Consider the following 21,300-nt stretch of genomic DNA (forward strand, 5'->3'; position numbering starts at 1 on the left):
ATTACGCCGTCTCCGTTGCTCCGAATATGTGATACACAAACTGCCAAGGCTGTAAAGACTATAGATTGTCCACGTCTGCCAATTTCAGCATAATTCCTGATGACTCATAAACTGGAGCAACATATTTTTCTTTGTGTGGGGGGGGGGGGAACACAAAAAACATGTGCATTAATCTCTAAATCCTGCTCTCTGCTTTCATGGTGCTCAATTATATATGTGTACTTTCGTAACAACCTCCAGATTATCAAGAGAAATATAGAAGTCTTTCAAAAGAGGCCCAAGATGTAAGAACGTCCTCCGCTTGTTGCCTGGCGGTGTTAAAAGTGTTAAAATGCTCTCATGTGGAGGTTTAACCCTTCCAAACATTTGCATGTCTTCCGCTTGCAAAAGATAGAAGCGTTTCACTTTCTCACAGACACGCATTAAATGTGCAAATGTGACAATATTTTGACGCTGTAATACATTTGCCTTGCACTCTTTTTCTGAAATAGGAAGAAGGCTTGACGCACGCCCGAGTCTGTCTCGGCTGAAAGTGCCTCTCATTGCTCTGTGTGGTCTTGTCTCCAGCGAGTGAGCCCCCAGTTGGAGATCCCATTAGTGGCTCTGTGTGGCCAGTTTGAGAGCCACGAGAGAGAAGTGAGAGAGAAGAGAAGAGAAAAGATAAAAAGAACCAGGGTCCAGAAAAAGAAAAAAGGACGACTTCGTAATAAAAAAAAAAAAACAATCGAGGGAGTTTTGCTTTGAATTCTAAGAGGTGAGATCACGACTCCCTTCTTAACGCCTTCTCCGGTTGACGTGACACATGACAGCGCCGTCACGGTCAACTTCCATCACCAACTACAAGCAGAGCCGAACGTCCAACACCGAGTCCAGTGAAGGAGGGATTTCTGAGTGAAACAAATTAACCACAAAGCTGTGGTGGTGTCTTCTTCAGTCTGTGCAATCGATCTCCCCACAGTGTCAAAAATGGCCCAAAAATGACTGCTGCTACCAGCTACAGGTGCTTGGAATTTATAGAAATGCAGCAGAAAACTGAATTTCCACAACACCTAAATAACAGTTTACAGGTTTTCATATAATTAAATATCAGCCTCCATTCTCATATTCATTTTCATCTGTATCAAAAAAAAATTTCCTGCACATAAATGCAACCAGATGTTTCATTTATGCATCTTCTGACATGTTTGCATATTGACATAATTTAAGAGTCTTTACTGTCTTATAATTGTTTTAACCAAATGTGATGTTAGAATCAAATTAAACATGAGGCCAACATTGGTCATTTGTATCATTAGAGGTGTTGTAATTGTATGATGGTATGTGTTTTTTTTTAATGACGTGTCTGTTTTGTTTTGTAATTCTTTATTTCATTCAGAAGTAAAATTAAAATGAAATAATAGTCATTGCATTTACCTTTTATTTGTATTTTGGACTATATTTTCTATAATTGAAGTTTAATGGGAAGTGCTTCCAAGATGAAAGTTGTTAGCCTGTTAGGCTCAGTTTATTCAATTTCAATCTTCTTTTGAATAAAAGACAAATCCAGTCAAGCATGTGACCTGTGCTGGTGTGTTAACCACTTTTAAGACACAAAGCGAGACTCCAACCAGCAGATCAGAAAGAGACGGGCACCACTCAATCAGCAGGGAGCTCCAGGGGCCGCCAGACCGACACCAGAGCACGTCGGTCACAAGGAGTCCAAACCTGTCACGCACCGTTCAACACTTTAAGGTCGCTGCAGGTAAAAGACAGCTCCCTCCAGGGAGAGGCACACTGGAGTGGAGCCTCGAGCACATGGGTGAGCACATACAGCTGGCCTTGACGTTTTCATGATTGTGGGATGCTTTTGTTGGCAATACCACGGTATTCCAATGTCAATACATGTTTTTTGACAGTGACCTGCCTTAAAATAAAACTGAAGATGTTAAACATAGAGTTTGTACTATTGATTGTTAATATTATATATATTATATTATTATTATTATTATATAATTGTTCAAATATTATTTCTTTGGGCTGCTGGTGAACAACTGGCAACTAGCCTCTGCTGGCAATATCACTTGTCACCACAAGATGGTGTAGTGAGTCACTCACTACACAGTAAAACACTGATTAATGGAAACAAAGCTTTTTCATTATCCACAAAGGAGAACCATACTGCTACAGGGACCGACCACCAAAAATTCATTAAGATTTGAGTAACACAATTTGTATGATTTTTTTTTTGTGTGGTAGGTGGTCAGTCAATTTATGTCAGAAATTAGAGAGATAAACTCACTGAGGGACATAATAAAGGGAGTTTGGAGGGCTTCCTCCTTCGGAAATCTCAACCATTGCAAAGTGTTTCTCTATTTCAAACAGTAATAAGAATTTAAGGAGATTGGAGCTTGTGAAAGATGCTTCGAGCTGGACAAATCCCCTGAACTACTGTTGTAGGAAAGCTGCGACCATCTAAACGTTGTAATGAGCCAACACAGATCAAAGATTAAAAAAAGAGCACTCATTTAATGAGTATAACTCACCATGAGAACATTCTATAGTTAAACTCCTAAATTCAGAAATGTATTTTGCCTCACTTGGTCCTACTCTACTGGATCAATGCACAGTTTGATTTTTAAAAGAGTATTTTTCATGGGAAAAACTGCTGCTAGGTAACCAGATGCTGGATGCTTTTTTTTAATTAATGCCGCCTGCGCCAGTCTTGTACTACCTGTGGAACATTTTGTCCCACAATGAATGTGGTGAACTCTGCAGTTAAAACTGTGGGACATTGTTTAACCTGTAAAAATGCGGCAGATATACCTCCAGGGAAAATATGCATTCTCCCACATCTACATAGGGTGGGTTATTTTTTTAACCCCACACCTTTTCTTCGCTGTGTTTCTTGACATTTTCATTTTATTACAACTCTGTCATCCAACTAAAGTACACGGTCTATATAAACCGAAGTAACACATCCAAAGTCGTGACTGGAATCTTGTCTATAGTTGAGCTTATAGACAGTGATGGAGAGTGGGGGATTGTGGTTAAGAGTGATGTCTGACGCCCCTGGTCCCAGCTGGACTGAGGCAACACCAGGCTGAAATACCCATAAGTCTATCCCCAAAACTCTATTGAAGTGACAAGACAAAGAAATGAAAGAGAGTAGCTCCAGAAATACAGAGCGAGCACAGAGGCCATCGGAGAGAGGGAGTATCGAGAGAGGGCAGCTGAGCACCAACAGACCCCACAAAGCGCCCGGTATTAAGGCAGTGCAGGAATAAAAAGGAGTGCACGGTCCGTCTGCAAGTTGACAGCTACGTCAAAGCTCCTTGAACTAAAATACTGCTTTAATAAAGTATAGTTTTATCGAGGGCACAATGAAAAAATGCTACCCGTCAAGTTAATTTGCTTAATGATTCAGTGGGGACTGAAAGGACGTTCTGTCGTGCGTGCGTGTGTGTGTGGTGGGGGGGGGGGGGGGGGGGGGGGGGGGTGTTAGAAAAGGAAATAGATATTCTGTCACAAGGGTTTACAAAAGGTTGTTACTAAACCCACAGTCCCCAATCAACAGCGAGGCTCTACTGCCCCCTTCTGGTTCACATGTCTTATTGCAACTTACAGTCCTGAAGCTCCGGAATCTAACAGCGGTCGGATTGTGCCACCTGGTGGCCAATCGGGGAACAACAGAAAAGATAGCTGGCAGGACAACGGATGATTTAAAATTGTGACTCCTCTCAAATCTGCTCAAGATGAATACATCTCCTAAAAAGAAGTGTCTGACATTGTTTGTATGTGATCGTTCTTACTCTGCATCAGCCAAGTTCTTGTTCTTTCACTGCTTTGTCTGATATCAGTGATTGAGTTTATTTTTTTTCCAACACAGTGAAGATGTTTGAAGGTACAGCCAGAGCATTCATAGTCGTAAAAAGAAAAAGCTAAAATGTCCCATTACAAGAATAAAACACAAATTTTCATCTGAACTATCATTTCTAATTGAATCTACGTTGTATATTTTCATGGTATGTTTGAGTACAGTGGTTCTCACACAGCATGTACCAAGTACAGTAGAGGAAGCTTACATTAGCTATAGATGCATTGCTTATATACTTAATTTGATATTAGGTATGTGATCATTAAGTTTGGTACTATTTTATTGTTTTTGCTTCCATTTTTCATGAGTGGCAGTCAAAGGTTTTTCTCAACTATTGTTCACAAATTTGTATAAATCTGTTAGTGAGCACTTCTCCTTTGCCGAGTTAATCCATCCACCTTACAGATATTGCACAGGTGTGCCTTGAAAATAATAAATCTTCAATCGTAGCAGTCTTTCACCATTACAGTACTCCTCTCTCAGCCATTTTTCATCCATTCTTTCGGACCTGTTAACGGTTAGTAACTTCAAATGCTGCACAATTCTCACAATAAGCATATTTTTAAAAAGGAAGTTTAAATGTGTTGAACACTGCAGTATTCTCATTTATAATATCGTCTATATCTTGAATCTAGGGGCATTGCATTTAAATATGTAAACACAAATGTTTTTTAAAGTACCCGCCACTTACAGTCAGGCGGAAGAAGGAAACACACACTTGTTTTGTGAGGTGGACAGTCGAGGATGGAAAAAAACGCCTCTGTTTATGTCGGGGCTATTTTCACTCAAGAACACTTTTGGATGGAGGAGTGTGTTTTGTGTGTGTGAGCTTTGTGTTGGAGCGATTCGGTCGGATCCTCACCGAGCTGGTGGGCCTTTCTGAGGCAGGACAGGGAGGCGTTGAGTCGGGCGCACTCCTCTTCGTTGGCACCGAACTTCTGCAGCAGCTCACACACTTGGTCCTCGCTCATCTCCAGCAGGCCCTCCAGGGTCACCTCACCGGGGCTCATCTCCTGGAGACACAAAGCAAACACCGCGGCCTCCAATCAAACCTCCTCTGTGCTTCTTGCTTAGCGCAAGATATCAACACAGATTTGTTGGGTTTCTCTGTTAAAAGCACCTCGAAATGACTGTGTTGTATGGGGTGCAATATAAATAAAAAATGTATTGAATAAATAAAAACATATAAAATCTTTTTTATAAGAAAGAATCATTCAAAGAATTTCCCCCAGGGTTTAATAAAGGACTTCTGCTACACCGTGTACTTCACTTGCAACTCAAGTCTTTTCAAACTAGTTTATTTGTTTCTGTTTGGTTGTATCTTATTAGTAACATATAATGTTTCATTGTTTTGCCAATTATGTTACACTCATAACATATATATTAATGAATTTAATTTAAGCGTGTACATTGATAATTGGGGTGGGGTGGGAATGTGGGAGATACAAAAAATTGTAATTGTGAGATTCTATTGCTTTGTTATTGTTTGTGAAATTACTTCCAATAAAGAAAATTTTTGTTTTCCTAAAATGAACTTCATTTAACAATAATCCAAGTAATATAAAATTGTTAAATTTCCTCACACTTTCATCTAATATTTATTTAGTCACATGTTGCCATTTCTTGCTACTTCTTTACACATAATGGTATATTTTATTCATACATTTTAATTTTCATGCTATTAATTCTGTAATGCCTGAGAAATTGTAGCATTCTCGAGAAACATTTCCATATTTTTGCTTTGTTGTCGTTTTGGAACTCTGTGGGAGTTACAACATGGCAATGATCCTTACCTGTGTGACCTCTTTCCTCAAGTTGACGATGCGGAACCAATGTCCGAGGCGAGGGAAGTCCTCCAGCTCGACACTGCGCTCCTCTAAGGCCACTTTGCACTTACAGGACAGCTGGCGGCTGAAGTATTTTACCAACTTCCCCTGAGAAAGACAAAGAGAGACAAACAGTGAGGGAAAACCTGTTCAGAGAAGAGGAGGGCTTTAACACACCGAAATGTAGCGAGTGTCCGGTTATTGTCAGGCTTTCTGACACTCTGTCAGCTTTTCACTGCAACCATTTGTCATAATTTTCAGTAGTCATGCAACATTCGGCAAAACACCTGTTCTTGAAAGAAACAAACAAATGACGGCGAGAAGAACTTAACAGCACAGATGAACTACCATCATTCAAAGAGCTGTGATTGTAGACAGCAGCTCTGCTGCTCGCCACCTGTTTTCATCTTTAAAAAGTTCAAATAGAGCTGCACGGCTGTGTAGTGGTTCACACTTCTGCCCCATTCCGAGAAACCCCCAGGTTTGAATCCAGATTTAGGGACCTTTCCGTGTGGAGTTTGCACACTCCCCCTGTGCATGTCTGGCTTTTCTCTGTGTACTGGGGTTTTCTTCCCTGTTTGAGGTTAATTGGTGACTCCTAATTGCCATTTGGTGGGAATATGTCAAAGTCAAAAATAAAAGGCACATTTCAACTTACAAGTCCCCCAGTGTTTCACACACTGGGACCCATTTCACTCATTTCACACAGTTTTTCAATTTATTTTTAGACCAGAGCCGTCGATTATGGCCTAAATATCTCTCTCTTGAACTTGTCTTTATTTAGAAAAACTGACTTGGAAAAGTTACAGTAAGTACAATGGGAAAACAACCTTCTGTTCCAACAGTTAAACCAGGATTCATGCAAAGGCTTAGTAGTTGAACAAGTGATCGCAGATGATTTCACAAAATATATACCTAAACATGCTTTAAACTGCAATGGGACAAATTGGTGTTTGGATTAGTTGTTAGATAGGGGAATACTGTTGAGATTTGTAAATTAATTTCACTTTTATCGTGCAATATCACCGCTTGTCACCTCAGCCACAGCCCACCATGTAGGTAGATATGTCTTTATATTGAGAAATGAACTAGTTCTATTCTTCTTTCACCCTTAGTAAGACAATCAATCTGCAGCCATTCATCTGCTCTCTGATATTCTCTCTTCTACTGTCTGAGGTAGGAACTATTGTACTTGCACTTAAACAGAGAGATTCACATCAATGGTACGAACACAGGACACCAGTACACATTTTCTACAATCATCAGTCCATTATTCATTTCCACTTTTTGCTGAGTAATACCATCCATGCCACCCATATCACACCGATTCATTCAAACATTTAGCAGGATATATCCTAAACATGTCACTATCACTTACATTAAGACAATAATAACACCAGCTTGTCAGATTTTTTGCAAAACAAAATTCAAAATTCAGAGAAAGTTGCAGTTATTTTGAGCAGGCTGGATTATTGTAATGGTGTGTTTACAGGGCTCAGTAAAAAAAATTTAAAAAAACATCCGATGCAACTCATCCAGAGTCCTTATCACCACAAAGAGGGTAGAGCTCATTACACCTGAGCTTCAATCTCTGCACTAGCTGCCTATGTGTCAAAGGATCCACTTCTTATCTATTAAGTTTTGAATGGTCTCTGGCTTCAATACATCTCAGATTTTCTAGTAGAATATGAAACAGCCAAACCCCTGAGGTCCTCAGGAAGAGGTTTGCTAAGTGTTCCCAGAGTCAGAAGAAACAAATTGAAGCAGCTTTTGGTTCCTACCCTCCTCACCTGTAGAAAAAAAAAAAAACTTCCTGAATACCGGAGAACTGCTCACACACTCACTTATTTAAAATCAGAACTTAATACATGGATATCCGATAAGGCCTTCCATCAAGCAATACATTTTACTTGTTTTATTTCCTTTATTTTAATAAAAGATTTATGGAATATCATTTTTATGTGCATTTTCTTATTGGCTTTGTTTTCATGTATTTCTGTTCATCCCTTGTAAAGCACTGTGAATTGTGTCTGAATGGTGCAATATCAATAAACTTGCAGTATGTCTTCGAACTTCCAGAGTTGGAATATTTCAAGAAAACATGCATCAGCAAAGGGAGAATATGCAAACTCCACAAAGAAGCAATCAAACTTCTTAATTAGTAAAACTGAAAAGAACTTCATGAAAACAATAACTATAATAAGACATTCTAGAAACATGTTCTGTAACAGTTATACACAGACACTAAACTGAGGCAAACATGTCGCTCACCAAACACTCACTCAAACTCAATGATCTATTACTGTTGCATGCGATCTTTTTCTGATCATGTACCATAATGAGTAGTGTACTTGCGGGACATGTTGACAAAAATAAGCTTTAAAATGCACATTAAATGAAATAAAATGAAACAACATTTTGTTCTGTCTGGGCACAACTGTGCTCTCATGTCACTTCTCAGCAGCCAAGACATTTACAGTAAGTATCCTTGTGACTTGCAGTTTCGAGCTGAAACGATTGGTCTGATTGGAAACCATGGTCAAACAAGGTTCACACTGAGTGACGTGATGCTGAAAGACTTCAGGATGATGCATGTGGATGGCCTGATTCCAAGTGTACACCTACAAAATGACTGCGAGGAATTAGACAGTGCTGGCCTACATCAGTGCATACCAAAGTAGAAACCAGTGGAGGAGGGACCAGCAAGTCACCTCTGAATGCAGAAAAACCCCTACAGCAGCAGCTGCCCACGGCTGCTAACACTCTGCCGGATGAGGCGACCGCTCAGTCCACACCTACAGAGAAGCACACGTTCACCCCGGCTGAGTGTGTGGACGTCTTACAGCACATAACACTGCTGAGCCTCAGACTGGATCTACCAAGAATATTCTACTCATTTTCTCTGTGCACGGGTTAATGACATACAGATACCTGCCTGACCTAAATAGATTAACAGCTCGGACTTTTAATCAAAACATTTGTATCACCATTCACCTTCAGAGAGGGCTGGCGACAGTCATTAAAATGCAAAAAAAAAAAAAAAAAGACACCTATGATGATTATTGATCCTCTGAGAGCTTGGCGAGATGGAAATGTGAAATTGAGGTGTCAAAAAATGGACAAAAAAAGAAAAACAAAACAAAACATTTGTATCGCTAAAAAAAAACAAGAATGAAAGCTCACAGTTAGGACTGGTTCAGGTCAACCTGGATCAAGCTGCCATCGGTTAAGACTGCAAGACGACCTACACTGAAGTCTATGTGCTCTCTCTCTCTCTCTCTCTCTCTCTCTCTCTCTCTCTCTCTCTCTCTCTCTCTCTCTCTCTCTCTCTCTCTCTCTCTCTCTCTCTCTCTCTCTCTCTCTCTCTCTCTCTCTCTCTCTCTCTCTCTCTCTCTCTGCAGCATCACTACAGCAAGTGGATTTATGTATTTTTCCTTGTTGCTCTGTCTGTCCAATTCTTTTTTTTCCTCCTTCTCGCCCATCATGCCAACCGGAACAGCAGAAAGCCGCCACCTCTGATTCCGGTTCTGCGGGTTTATGCCTATTAAAAGGGAGTTTTTCCTTTCCATCATTGCTTATACTTGCTGTTGTGAAATTGTTAGCGGTTTCTCTGTAAAATCACCTTGAAATGATTGTGCTGTATTTGTCACTATACAAATAAAAATGGATTGAATTGAATTGGATTGAATTGAATAAAATTTTAACCAAGTTGTTTGCATGTCCAAAACTAATTGCACAAAAAACGTTTAATGTTACCAAGATCAAGAAGTCTTTCTGCCTGATTGTTGAACTGTGGTTGATAACAGCCTACTGAGAAACAATACAGTAATTCTATTGACTACCAATATCGAACGAGAAGGGAAACACAAGTTTCAACAGCTGACATTAACTGGTTTTGACAAGTTGAACATTCATGAAGCCTCGCTTGTTAAGACCAATGTGACCTGTGTCCACAAGCAATTGTGAACTTAATGCTTTAAAACTCATTCAAACAAATGAGTGGTATAACCATTAGAAAAGAAAAAAACAGACTGAGCAGATTTGGCAAAGAAAGCTAAAACCCCACATGGACATACTGAACTGCAGGTGCACAAGCATAAGCTGCTCGGGCTAGCAGGCTCACAATAGCAAGCTGAAAGTGATCCCGGGTTTTAACACTTTATTATCGTCACCTTCTGTCTCCATCCCTGCACAGACTGTTAAGACAAGCACAACACTTCTGCTAAAGCTTGAAAGTATTTGCAAAGAAGCAAGTTGAAACTTTCAGTGTTATCCGAGCAAGAAGTGCACGCAGTGTCTTAAACTGTGACATCAACTTTTCACGAAGAGTGAAATCTTGTTTCAAATAGACAATACATTCTTCAATAAAAGCTCATAGTAGGTGGCGTCAAATATGAACCAACACTCCTGTTAAACACAGGACAATTCCTCGAGGATTCAGATTCTCGTTTAAAAAGGAAACTGGATTCGCTTAAGGTTTTGAAGCCTTTTCATTTCACATCAAAGAGGCTTCATCAGTTTTGTCGTCGTTAAAGTGGTTTTAACTTAAAATGAGCGGCGATATGCTCGTGGAAATCCTCATCCATTTAGGGCATGGTATTAGGAACCGCACTTGCTTACAGAACCAAAAAGGTCCATTTACTTTTTAAGACAAGACGCAGGGATACTATGTCCTGAATGACAGTTAACTTCCTTGCTTCTTATTTTTGACAATCGTGTGCTACAATCAATCAAATAGGACTAATAGTACAGTTAGAGCTCGTCAGCCATACATCTATACTTCGCAACCCTATTCCTCATTCTTGTTACGTACAAAGTCGCCATCCCAGATATCAACCAAATTCCAAGCATCACAACTTAACCAGCATTTTTGCTCCGTATTAATTAAGGCAGGCCCCTAAACTTGATGACGCTAAAGTCTATCGTGCGAAACGTTTTCAGACACAAGCTAAACTGACCTCTTGACTAGAGTTATCTGTTAATCCAGATCAACCAGAACACTTAATGAATCTGCAGCAGACTGTCATTTTCTCAACAGCTGTATCCGATCTGTTTAGGCTAAATGTCCTGGACCTTCATCATATATTATAAATGTCCAGAATCTCTAATCCAAGCTTATTCACAAGCAGAATGAATGGTCTTCAAGCAGAAAAGGGTACAACCTCTGAGTTAAACCAACTCATCATCTGGGAAGTGCTCAAATGTATTTATACAGTATTTTAAATACTGTATAATTAAAAATGTAGAGAAAAAAAACTGGTGCAGGTAAAGAAATGACGTGGACCAAAAACAAGTAGACGTGAAGTCAAGTGAGTGTGTCAAGTCTCGAAAGTGTGGCTCTTTGAACATTGTGCAGTTCCATATGGACTGTATGCTGAGCTCGTGTCATTTGGTTTGTCTGGTTTTGACAACTGTCAGCAAATGAAAGAGCAGAGTTCAGGCCATCTGCCGCACTACAGGGGGCAGCGCTGAGTGAACAGCGTTTTCTTTATTCGTGGTTAAAACACGACAGTTTTTATGTGAAGAGTCACTCCAATTGTGAATAAAAAAAAGTACAGATATCAAGGAACAAAATAGTAGAAATTACCCTTTCAATCTGAAGTAATGTATCATAACATCATTGGATTTCTTAAAAAAATATTTCCATAAATCAAAGGTGTTCAACCAAATTTCCACATTTCGGCATACCCAGAATAAAATCCAATATTAAACATAAAGTCAGATTAATATGTTGTGTAATATTTTTAAAAAATCGAAGATCCAGACTTACAAATATCATGACAAATGTACACCAAAACCTATTTTAATGCACCTTATCTGCTAAATTTATCAACACTTTGCCAAAACCTTGTGACACTTTGTTGTCAACTGTTTTTTCTGACTTCACACAAATTACACATGCAAGAAGGATGAAGGTGTGTAGAAGTACAAAGTAAGAGATGACACAAACTGTGATGTAGGGAGAATTGTTTGTTTATCACCTCTAGAGAGAGATCAGCTTTACAGAGTTTCACACTGAGAGGCAGCTTATTGTTTTAACACAACCTTAATTATTAGGTAACCTCCTTCGCCACTCTTACAGCATTACAGCATTGGCCACAGCAAGCTTTAAAAAATGACTAGAGAGTGTCTGACCTTTGGTTAAACCAAAAATGTAAACATGGGTAAGTTGTGTAATCTACAGAAGCAACTTCAGTACTGTAACCTCTGAGGAAAGAGTAAAGTGTGAAATCTAATATGAGAGGATTACACGAAGCTGAAACTGGATTTTGACTCTGATAAAGAGACAAAATTCAATTTTAACAATTATCCAGCACAAATATAGATGTTTCAAAGCCACAATATTTTGTTTTTAAACAGAATCGATTCATTTAGTTTGCTGGACCCAATCAAAGTGACCACTTCAGAACATAACAGACAAGGTTATGCTTGTAACCATCTCAACAAAACCCCTGAATTGTGTTTAATTTACATGGTTCAATAGATGGCTCGAGCTTATTAGGCAGATATTTCCCTCAGGTGTTGCAGGACGCAAAGAACTATGCTAAAAATAGCATCAATATTGGATTCAAAAATGCAGCATGGACAGAAACACAACTGTAAATGGAAAAGAGTGATAATAATTATCTTCTGTACATCTTATATACATGCGCATACATGTTGATATATTCTATACATCTTTGTATTGGTTCAGTTATGTGCTTTTAAATGATCATAATATATTTGATGTTTTGTTCGTTCAATATCAACTGGTCCTACAATGTTATTTTTAACCGATTAATCGAAAAAATAATTAACTGATTAATCGATTATTGAAAATAATCGTTAGTTGCAGCCCTCGTCTTAACATTTAAAAACTTAAATTGAATGCTTGTTCTTGTACTTTGCAATTTGTTAGCAGATGCAGAGGCTCATCAGTCTGCTCCATGTTGGGTGTATTAAGCCATATAACATTCTGTATGTCTTCTGTATGTCTACATCCATTTTAGTGACCAAAACATCTGAGGAGCCACTTGAAAGTCGAAAGATCTGACTCTCTGTAAAGAGTCAAGTCATATAATGTTGTATTTTCTGAAACAGAGGGTTAAAGCTAAAGGGACATATTTATAGGCGTCACTGGAAACCAACTACCAAGCTAAATAAACTCAATACTGGACAAAAAAATGTCCTGCTTATTGGAGATAATGGTAATGCACTATTTCTTTTAGTGTTTAAGTCCCTCAGACAGACGTCCAGTGCTTTGCCAACAGGTCATTCAGCCTTTCACATACTCTTTGAGTGAGGCTATTTGTAGAGAGTATAAATACTTGTACCTTTAGACATGACCAGACAACTTTCATCACATATGACCTAGTTTGCATCAAACATTAACATTTTATTATTGTAAACTCTGGTGATTCAACTGTTCTTCATCGCCGTTTATCATCTCAATAGAAAAAAAACACCACATTTCCACTCTTAAAATAGAAAATTGTGTTTGCTACATCACAGCCTATAGCAAACACAGCAGAGCCAAAAATGCGTGGCTCATCTCATTTATTTGAATATGAATGAAGCACACTTGTTTTGACCTGCATTAATTTCTATTGTACTACATAATTGGATCACATGACATGCTATCACATGGCTCTATAAAAACCTCCCTAAAAATGTTGTTCATTACGTGCATTGACCATCCCTGCGTATCCAAGGGACACCACCAACAATGTGTAATCATAAAATTGGAAACCAGTCTGACACTTCATCCAGGTAGTACTATAGACTGCTTCTATCCTTAGCAAAGCTTTCCGATAAAACAAGTTCAACGCTCAACTCTGGTAACAGATTGTGGCTGAGGCACAGTCTGTGTTTTAGGTCCGTAATGAGGTGGATGTGAGAGAAAAATCTTCTCAACACTGTTTCCAAAGAAATGCAAAAAGTAATGAGATTGATTGGTATGATTGGTTAGAGATCACATGCACATGTATTTGATCTTACTAGCAAATCTTGTTTGATGTCTGACTTCCTGAAGTAATGCTGGTAAAGACATCCTCCTTCTCTCTCTGGTTCATTCACAAATCACAGCAGGACCTGTTCGTCACAACCTGGCATGCTGGACCCTGGACAGCTCAGCACATCTTTGGGCCATGCAGGAGTCAAAACCAACTGGAGAAGAAGCTCCACTATTTGAGCACTGTGTATTTCACCGATTTCAAAGACTATGTGAGTAATGAATAGTGAACAACTGAAAAACTTTCTGAAAACACTCCAACTCTGTCTCTCTTTCTGTGTGAATAGGAAAAAACAGAACTTTTTGAAAACACTGACTCTTACTCTGTGCCGACGAGGGAAAACACAACTTTTCTCAAATGCTGCTACTGTGCATGCCCTCCACAGCTGTGGCTAATAGATATTCTATAGATGATCAATACCAGTGGACTCCCAGTCCATATTCTCCCCGGACTTGGTAGTTTTATAGTTCAGAATCAACTGTAATATCAAACCAACTTCACCATACAAATGCCCCTGTACTCGCCATTGTGAATGTCTATGGCGTATTGTTCTCTGTGCGTATTACATTGTATATACATTGTAATTAAAATGTAATTACAACTGCATTAAATAGTTGTTGTAATGTGGTTGTAATTGTAATATTTAACCACTGGAACCTTTTTAAGTTCAAGTTAAGTCTTTTGAGACCTGCTTTCACCTATAATTAGCTTCGATCGGCTCCAGTAGTATTAAAGATGGGTGGATGGTAGAAGGTTCACACCACATTCAGTAAACATTGGTCAGTAAAGATTAGTTTGACTAACATCACTGCAGTTTTCACGAAAACCTCTGATGGTCCAGTCATTTGTTACAGAAGCGATGGAAAGGACAGGTTACCTGTAGATATACACAATTCAGACAAAGTGAGGACAAGAAGAAAGTTCACAGGAGTAAAAACAAAGGATGATTATCTTTATTTTTATGTTTATCATTTTAATATGCAGTTTTTTCTAAGGGTTTTTATTTCTCATATATTGTTTCATGCTATTTGAATAATAGATTTGACAAATACGAAGGATAAATGGATTCATCTTGGCCCAAAAGTGTTTGCCAAGGTCTGTACATGTTCCTGGATATCTCTAAAATCTGTTTTTACAAGGGACTTGTCTTCTAAATTTAACAACGGCACAATCGCAGCCCACAACAGTACATAGCTACCAAAATACAGCACTCTGGCCTGAATTCATGTTGGTTTCTCTCCTCGTTAGTGTAGTCACTTACACACATTGGTCATATCAAAGCACTGTAAATAACTGAGCTAAAACAAAGCGATTTGCATAGTTTTGTTGTTCTTGAACTCATAAAACTTCATCATAAAGAGTGCTACAGACTGGACAAATAAACAGAATCAATTTACATTGCTTATTATTTAAAGCAATGTCAAAGCACATTTCACAGTCTTCTTTATACGTTCACACACTCATGAGGGCGACTATCATGCATTGTGAGCACACACTATTGGGATCATCTTGGTTCAGTGCCTTGCTTAAGGGCACTTTGACAAATGGACCAGCAGGGTAAAAGATTGAACCACTCATATTGGTGGGCAATCCGCTCCACCACCCGAGCTACAGCCAACTCATTAAAGCATTAAAGCAAAGCAAAACATCCTGAGGTTGCTCTCAAACAAAGGCCGTCAACCATTTACAGCTTAGACCTGCTTCAAGGAAAAGAGAATTGATACAAACTTTCTGATAAAATTAAAGTTTCCAATCATCTTGTTTGTACTGAACGTGTCCTAATGGCTGGCAAGTTCCCATGGGCACTACCCTTTAAAGATTCTGGATCTGCGCTACAAATCTAAATCAACATGAGCAATTTTTCACTGCTTTGACGCTAATGGATAAAATGACACTTGGAATAATGGAAGTAGAACACAACTAAAACATGTATATCCAATAACATAACTTATATACAAAAACAATGTCAACAAACTTCTCATCAACTATATTTCTGTAAAATCAGTTTGATATGAATTCCAGAAAAGCCTGAAGGTCCTGTTCTTGTGTCTCGTCCAAAAACACAGGAAAAACTTATGTCATGGTGAACAATGCACTATGGTACCAACCTCCACCCCATAAATCATAACCACATTTACATGACTTCAAGTTTCTGCAATATGTTCTATTAATTAAGCCCTACTCATTACAAATGGTACTAATGCATGTATGCCATGCTGGTGGATCTTTTCAGTGACTTGACATCACACTGCAGAAGCCCAGGACGAAGCTGTGATGACTAGTGTATAGACACAAAGCTTCATTTCTGTATTTTCAGATAATTATTGAATTTACAAGCCATCAAAAACTGTCTGAGAGTCATGGAGATGAGAAGTACACGTGCCAAACCCTGCCAGATGTGACAAGATATAAACATAAATTGGTTATCTTTGTTTAACCGCGGCTGATATGAGACCATCAGCGTGTCCACAGTGATGAAACAAAGTTCAGAAGAGGGACGAAATGTGACTTTTTGTGTAACTCTAAACAATAAAGAGTGCTCAGTGTTAAAGTGATTCTTATATTGCTCAAAACAGGCTGTTACAGAATAAGTGAGCAAGACTATTTTAGTAAATACTGAACTTCCTTCAGTGAAAGTATGTAAGGATTATATAGTCATTCATTCCATCTAAAGTGGTAGGTGTTGATAAATCCACAGTCCAATTGTGCTCTATTAACTGTGTTCAACTATTTGAAAAGTTGAGCTGGATGCCTCAAAATAAAGATGATTGAACAAGTTTTGGAAGAAAAATATTCCTAAGATATCAAAGCAATTGAATTGTTTTTGTTTGTGAAACGAGAAAATTGCACAACTTGAGATATTGTGTTAAAAGCACTCAAGGAAAAATGTGTCTAAACTTGAAGTATAAATTTCAGATACCTTTGTCAGCTTCGTCTTCGTCCAACTTTTTAGGTTCATGAGACTCAAAAATAAAGACAAACTATGAAAACTTATGAACTTTCTTACAAATACTGTAGTTTCTATTCAAACCTGCTTGGTTGTATATATGTAGGTACCTCTCACAAAATTTGAATATCATATTTTATTTAAAGGGAAAATTAGCACTTTTAGTGGAAAAAAAAGAACACCTCTGCTCTTATGATCTACTCTAGTCTTTCTATTAACTACATTCTTGATTTCCTTGACTTTTCAGCTAGAATTATACAGAATAAAACAAAAAGGCTTGATTAGCTGATGTGCCGTAAATATCACATATTATGAAATTGAATATGTGCATAATTACATTTTTCACTATATTCACATTTTTGGGATGGACCTGCAGTGTGCACAATACACTCATGACCATTTCTTCAATAGGAAAGTTGGGGGGAAAATTTATATATATACATATATATATTTTTAAAGGAACTTACATGACATAACTTTCAGCATTCTTTTGAATCATTTAACCTTTTTACTTGTGTGCCTGCTTGCCACAAATATATTGTTGTAATTCATCACTTATGCTTCAGGTCAGGTCAGGTCAGGTCATGTCAGGGTTGTTTGATGGAATACAAGCCATAATAACCAAATTTACAAGAGTCTAAATGAGACTGAACTGCTTTAGACGTTCCTTCAAAACACCGTTGTGTTTCCTTCTCTTGCCCAAACGATTCAATCTATTAACTATCAAAAATGATACTTCAGATTTTAAGAGTACTGACTTTTATAGATGTGCGGCGGCTAAACCAACTAACACACTGGTAGCCAAGCACATTAATATATTGTACTACCTTTCATAAAGAAATGTTGTGTCAAGCAAAAATTAGGCTTTCACTTTAAGAAAATGTAATTTTGCACCACAAAAGCGATAAAGATAGAGAACAACTGTAAACAGTCTTACTCAAGAATAACACTCGTTGTATAAGTTTCATTAACGATAGTTCCGAAAGGTTATTTTATATGCAAGAATCCAAACAATACAGCTGCTCTTTATTGAAGTAGCATGAAAGGCTAGCTTCCTCATTTAGCCAAGAAAAATCAGTCATCACTATGACACAAGTAACCATAAAAAATAAAATGAAACAGATTCTAATGTGCTGCCTTGATGTGTACATTACTAAAACTCTATTTAGTTATTAAGATGCAGCTCTATCATGAACACGCCTCCAGTTGATGAATGTGAGGTTTTTAGTAAATTGTAAAATCTTTGTAAACTGGGACAGTTTTTAACCTGACAAAGTCAACGTTTCCAATTATAGCTACAAAGAAAGACTGGTTTTAGAAAGTGAACGAAGAAAGTAATTTTTTTTTGTCCTATTTCAGTCATGACTTTCTTTGATTAAAAACAGAGTTAAGATGCTTGATGTCCTTTCGTACGGTGGTGTCGTGGTTGAAACGGTCACATTCTACTGCGAACATCCACACTTTGTGTCTGTGAGTTTACATCTTCATCCTGTGACTGCATTGGTTGTCTCCAGGGATCCCAGTTTGACCAAAGACATTTTTCTTTCTTTCTTTTTTTTTTAAGGAGAACTCATGTCTCTGAATTACCTGTGATGACCACGAGCTATTTGTGGCAACCTGTCCAGGAGTCAGCTGTGATCAGCTCCAGAGAGAATGGATCAATACTGATTGGAAAAATCTTCGCGTTGACCAACATGACCCCCCGCCCAATATAGGATGACAAACGCAAACTGATATTTGCACATCAATTAAGGTTGCAGGCATGTTTCTGGACTTTTGAAGGAAACTGGAGTACATGGAGAAAAACACACACATGCAAAGAGAGAAAAATGCGAACCAAGCACAGAAAGGCCAAACCCAGATTCAAACCCACAACCTTTGCAAATCGCTGCAAATATTAGGTGTATATTATACTTCTCATCTCTCTGAGATTAAATGTCTGCCTTTTTATCATAAATACACAACATGTATTGACACTTTTTAAAGCAGTTTCAGACTGAGCACTCACTTTATGGTATTTTCAAGTCGGATCTCAATTATATTGAATAGTGTGTTGATGGTACACACACGCAAACACACACACACATACAGAAATATACTCACATGGTGAGTTTATAGGGACCTTATCACACTTAATGGTATTTGTTTAAATCTCACCATAAGAGTCTTACAGGCCCTAAACGTTGTGCCGAGTCTGCAGGGCTCGAATTGTGAGTTTTCAGTGACCTTATCTCACTTTATGGCATTTTTATGTACAGTGACAGCTTGTCACTGGTTGAAGAGAGGAGGAGGAAGAGGAGCAGGGATGTTTTTCCTTCTTTTTTTTTTTATTTCCGACGAGATTTATATGATCTCAAAGGTGGACAGTGTGACATCTCAAAACACACACACACACACACACACAGACTTTTTTTTTTTTTTAAACATATGATGGCTCTTATGTAACCCAATTTGCGGGAACACCCTACGGGCCAATTAACGGATAACGATATTTTGGAGCAATCTCAGTAATCTGCGCGCGCCTTGCGTAACACCGGGGCCCGGAATTCTGCGCTGCCGGAGCAGATGCGCAGGCTGTGGCACATCGGCAATGGATTGTAAACACGGGGCTGCCTATAGGCCTCGGCTGCTATCCTGATGCGAGTAAGAAGAGCCACCTTTCTCTCCCCGCCACCTGCAGAATGCGCAAGTCTCCAGCAGCCCCACTGCAGCCCCGTGGCCTCTCTGATTTATTGCACTGCACAAAAACCACACCGACACCAACATTTTTTTTTCTTTTCTTTTTGCAATCATGTCATGACGACTGAAAAACGTATGTCTAACACCGGGGCAATTAAAATTAACAATTAAAAAAAAAAAAAAAAAAAAGAATCTGCACAGTGGCCTAGAAATGAACAGCAGCGGTAGATGGAGATGTGCGTCCTGCTTACCTCCAGCGTGCGGATCTCTTTCTGTGTCAAGTCGTTGGATGTGGCACATTTGGTCCGTAAACCCTCCAAACTAGAAATGCTTATGTCTATCATATTTTGCACCAACTCGCACTGCTGCAAGGCTTTCTGCAAACTAAGATGCTGCTCCTCGCTTTTGGTCATCTCCTCGTTCATAGTTTTGCGAGCAGTGGACGTTATTGTTTCCCTTTTGCACTTCAAAAAAAAAAGGTAAAATAGAGAAGGAGAAGAAGAAAAAAAATGTTAATATTGATTCAGAAAAGAAACGTGGAGAAGCCCACGGAGCGGAGCGACCCGCAGAGCGCCATGAAACGGAGGAGTCGGAGGTTTAGAGACGCGCTCGGAGCCGCGACAGAGACGACTCCATTGCAACAACAGTCCTCCTGGTTCCTGCTGGTTCATCCAGGTGCTTTCCTGCAGGCTAATTCAAGCACGATGTCAACACACCGAGCACGTTTGCCTCAGCATCCATTGGGTAGCCCCCTCCCCACACCTCTTCGTTTCAGATGGAGGAAAGGGAGAAAGAAAAAAGGGAAGAAAAAAAAAACTGAAAAAAGATAGAGAGAAGCTGTTCAGCGCATCCTAAACAGACGGATCGGGGGAAAGCCTGATGATGGTGGTGGTGGTGGTGGGGTGTTTTTGTTTTGTCCCCCCCCACCCCCCCCCTCTCTGTTTAAAGGTGCTGATGTGTGGATCGGATGCAGATACTCCCCGTCTCCCTTGGCAGCAGCTGCATCCCGGTTTGTTCCCACCACACCGACATGTTTCCTGTCAATCAAACCCACAGCAACAGCAGCGCAGCGCACAGTACCGCCGAGAGGGGCCGCTCTCGCGAGATTACAGCGCCACTGCTTCAATATCCAGGCCTGGGGGTGGTTGGGTTGGGGTGGGGGGGGTATTTATTTTTACCTTTCCACCAAAAAAGATCGTCACAGTTCAGGTTCACACGCTCACAGTGGACTCTAACATAAATTGCACCTGCGATAGGCAAAGTTAAAATGAGATTAGGGTGAGCATGTTTTAATCTCCAACAAAACTTTCCATCTGCCCTCAAGATACACTCAAAGTTGGCATGAATAGTTTTATAAGACATTTTGTTTCATAACTGTAGCAAAAGGCACAGATTCGTATAGACTTCTCAGAGTTTACACAACATGCCTAATTGTGCCTGAAATAATCTGACATTCAACAGTACAAACATAATTTTAAGATCTGGAATAGAATGATGATAGAAAGAAATCATCATCTGTAAAAAAAAAAATACATCAACAGAATATCAGCTCTCTTTTTACTTAAAACCTGTGCAGTATTGGCTCTATTGTAACTAACTCTAAGTATCCATAGTTCAAGCCCAGGATTGAGTAGATTATTAGAAGTTAAGAAACATATTAAGTCACATTTTTCTTGCGAAGTTTAGCACGCAGTATTTGTGTATTTATGAATGTTCAACACTAGAAATAAACAGCCATACAGATATGATTCAAAACTTAGTTATACCTTGAGTTAACATTCATGTTCTAATTTTTGATGATTAAAGGCAGAAAATGAAATATTCCATTGATAGTTCATGATGAGTTATTCTAGCATCTAGGCTGGCTTCTGAAGACTTGCAGAGTTTTGTACAAGCTGCAAGGTGGGGGTATTCTCAGCAGCTGTCTTCATGGAGTCTGCATTTTCTTTATGTGCTAAGTGTTCTAGTGTCCTCCAAACCTGGACCCTGGTATAGAGAATAGAT

General features: G+C 38.9%; 1 protein-coding gene across 2 annotated transcripts in view; it reads right to left on the reverse strand.

The window, feature by feature from the left end:
- Positions 1-19,721, reverse strand: part of ksr2 (kinase suppressor of ras 2) — a gene marked incomplete at both ends in the record, with an annotated part of 115,770 nt that extends 96,049 nt beyond the window's left edge. For both annotated transcript variants that reach the window (XM_080500086.1, XM_080500085.1), the window contains 3 exons: positions 4,716-4,866; positions 5,647-5,787; positions 19,548-19,721. In XM_080500086.1, the coding sequence (XP_080356212.1) occupies positions 4,716-4,866; positions 5,647-5,787; positions 19,548-19,721 (466 nt within the window). The remainder of the gene's footprint in view (positions 1-4,715; positions 4,867-5,646; positions 5,788-19,547) is intronic.
- Positions 19,722-21,300: the final 1,579 nt, after the last annotated feature.

Source organism: Blennius ocellaris (assembly GCF_963422515.1).
Source record: "Blennius ocellaris genome assembly, chromosome: 7".
NCBI lineage: Eukaryota > Metazoa > Chordata > Actinopteri > Blenniiformes > Blenniidae > Blennius > Blennius ocellaris.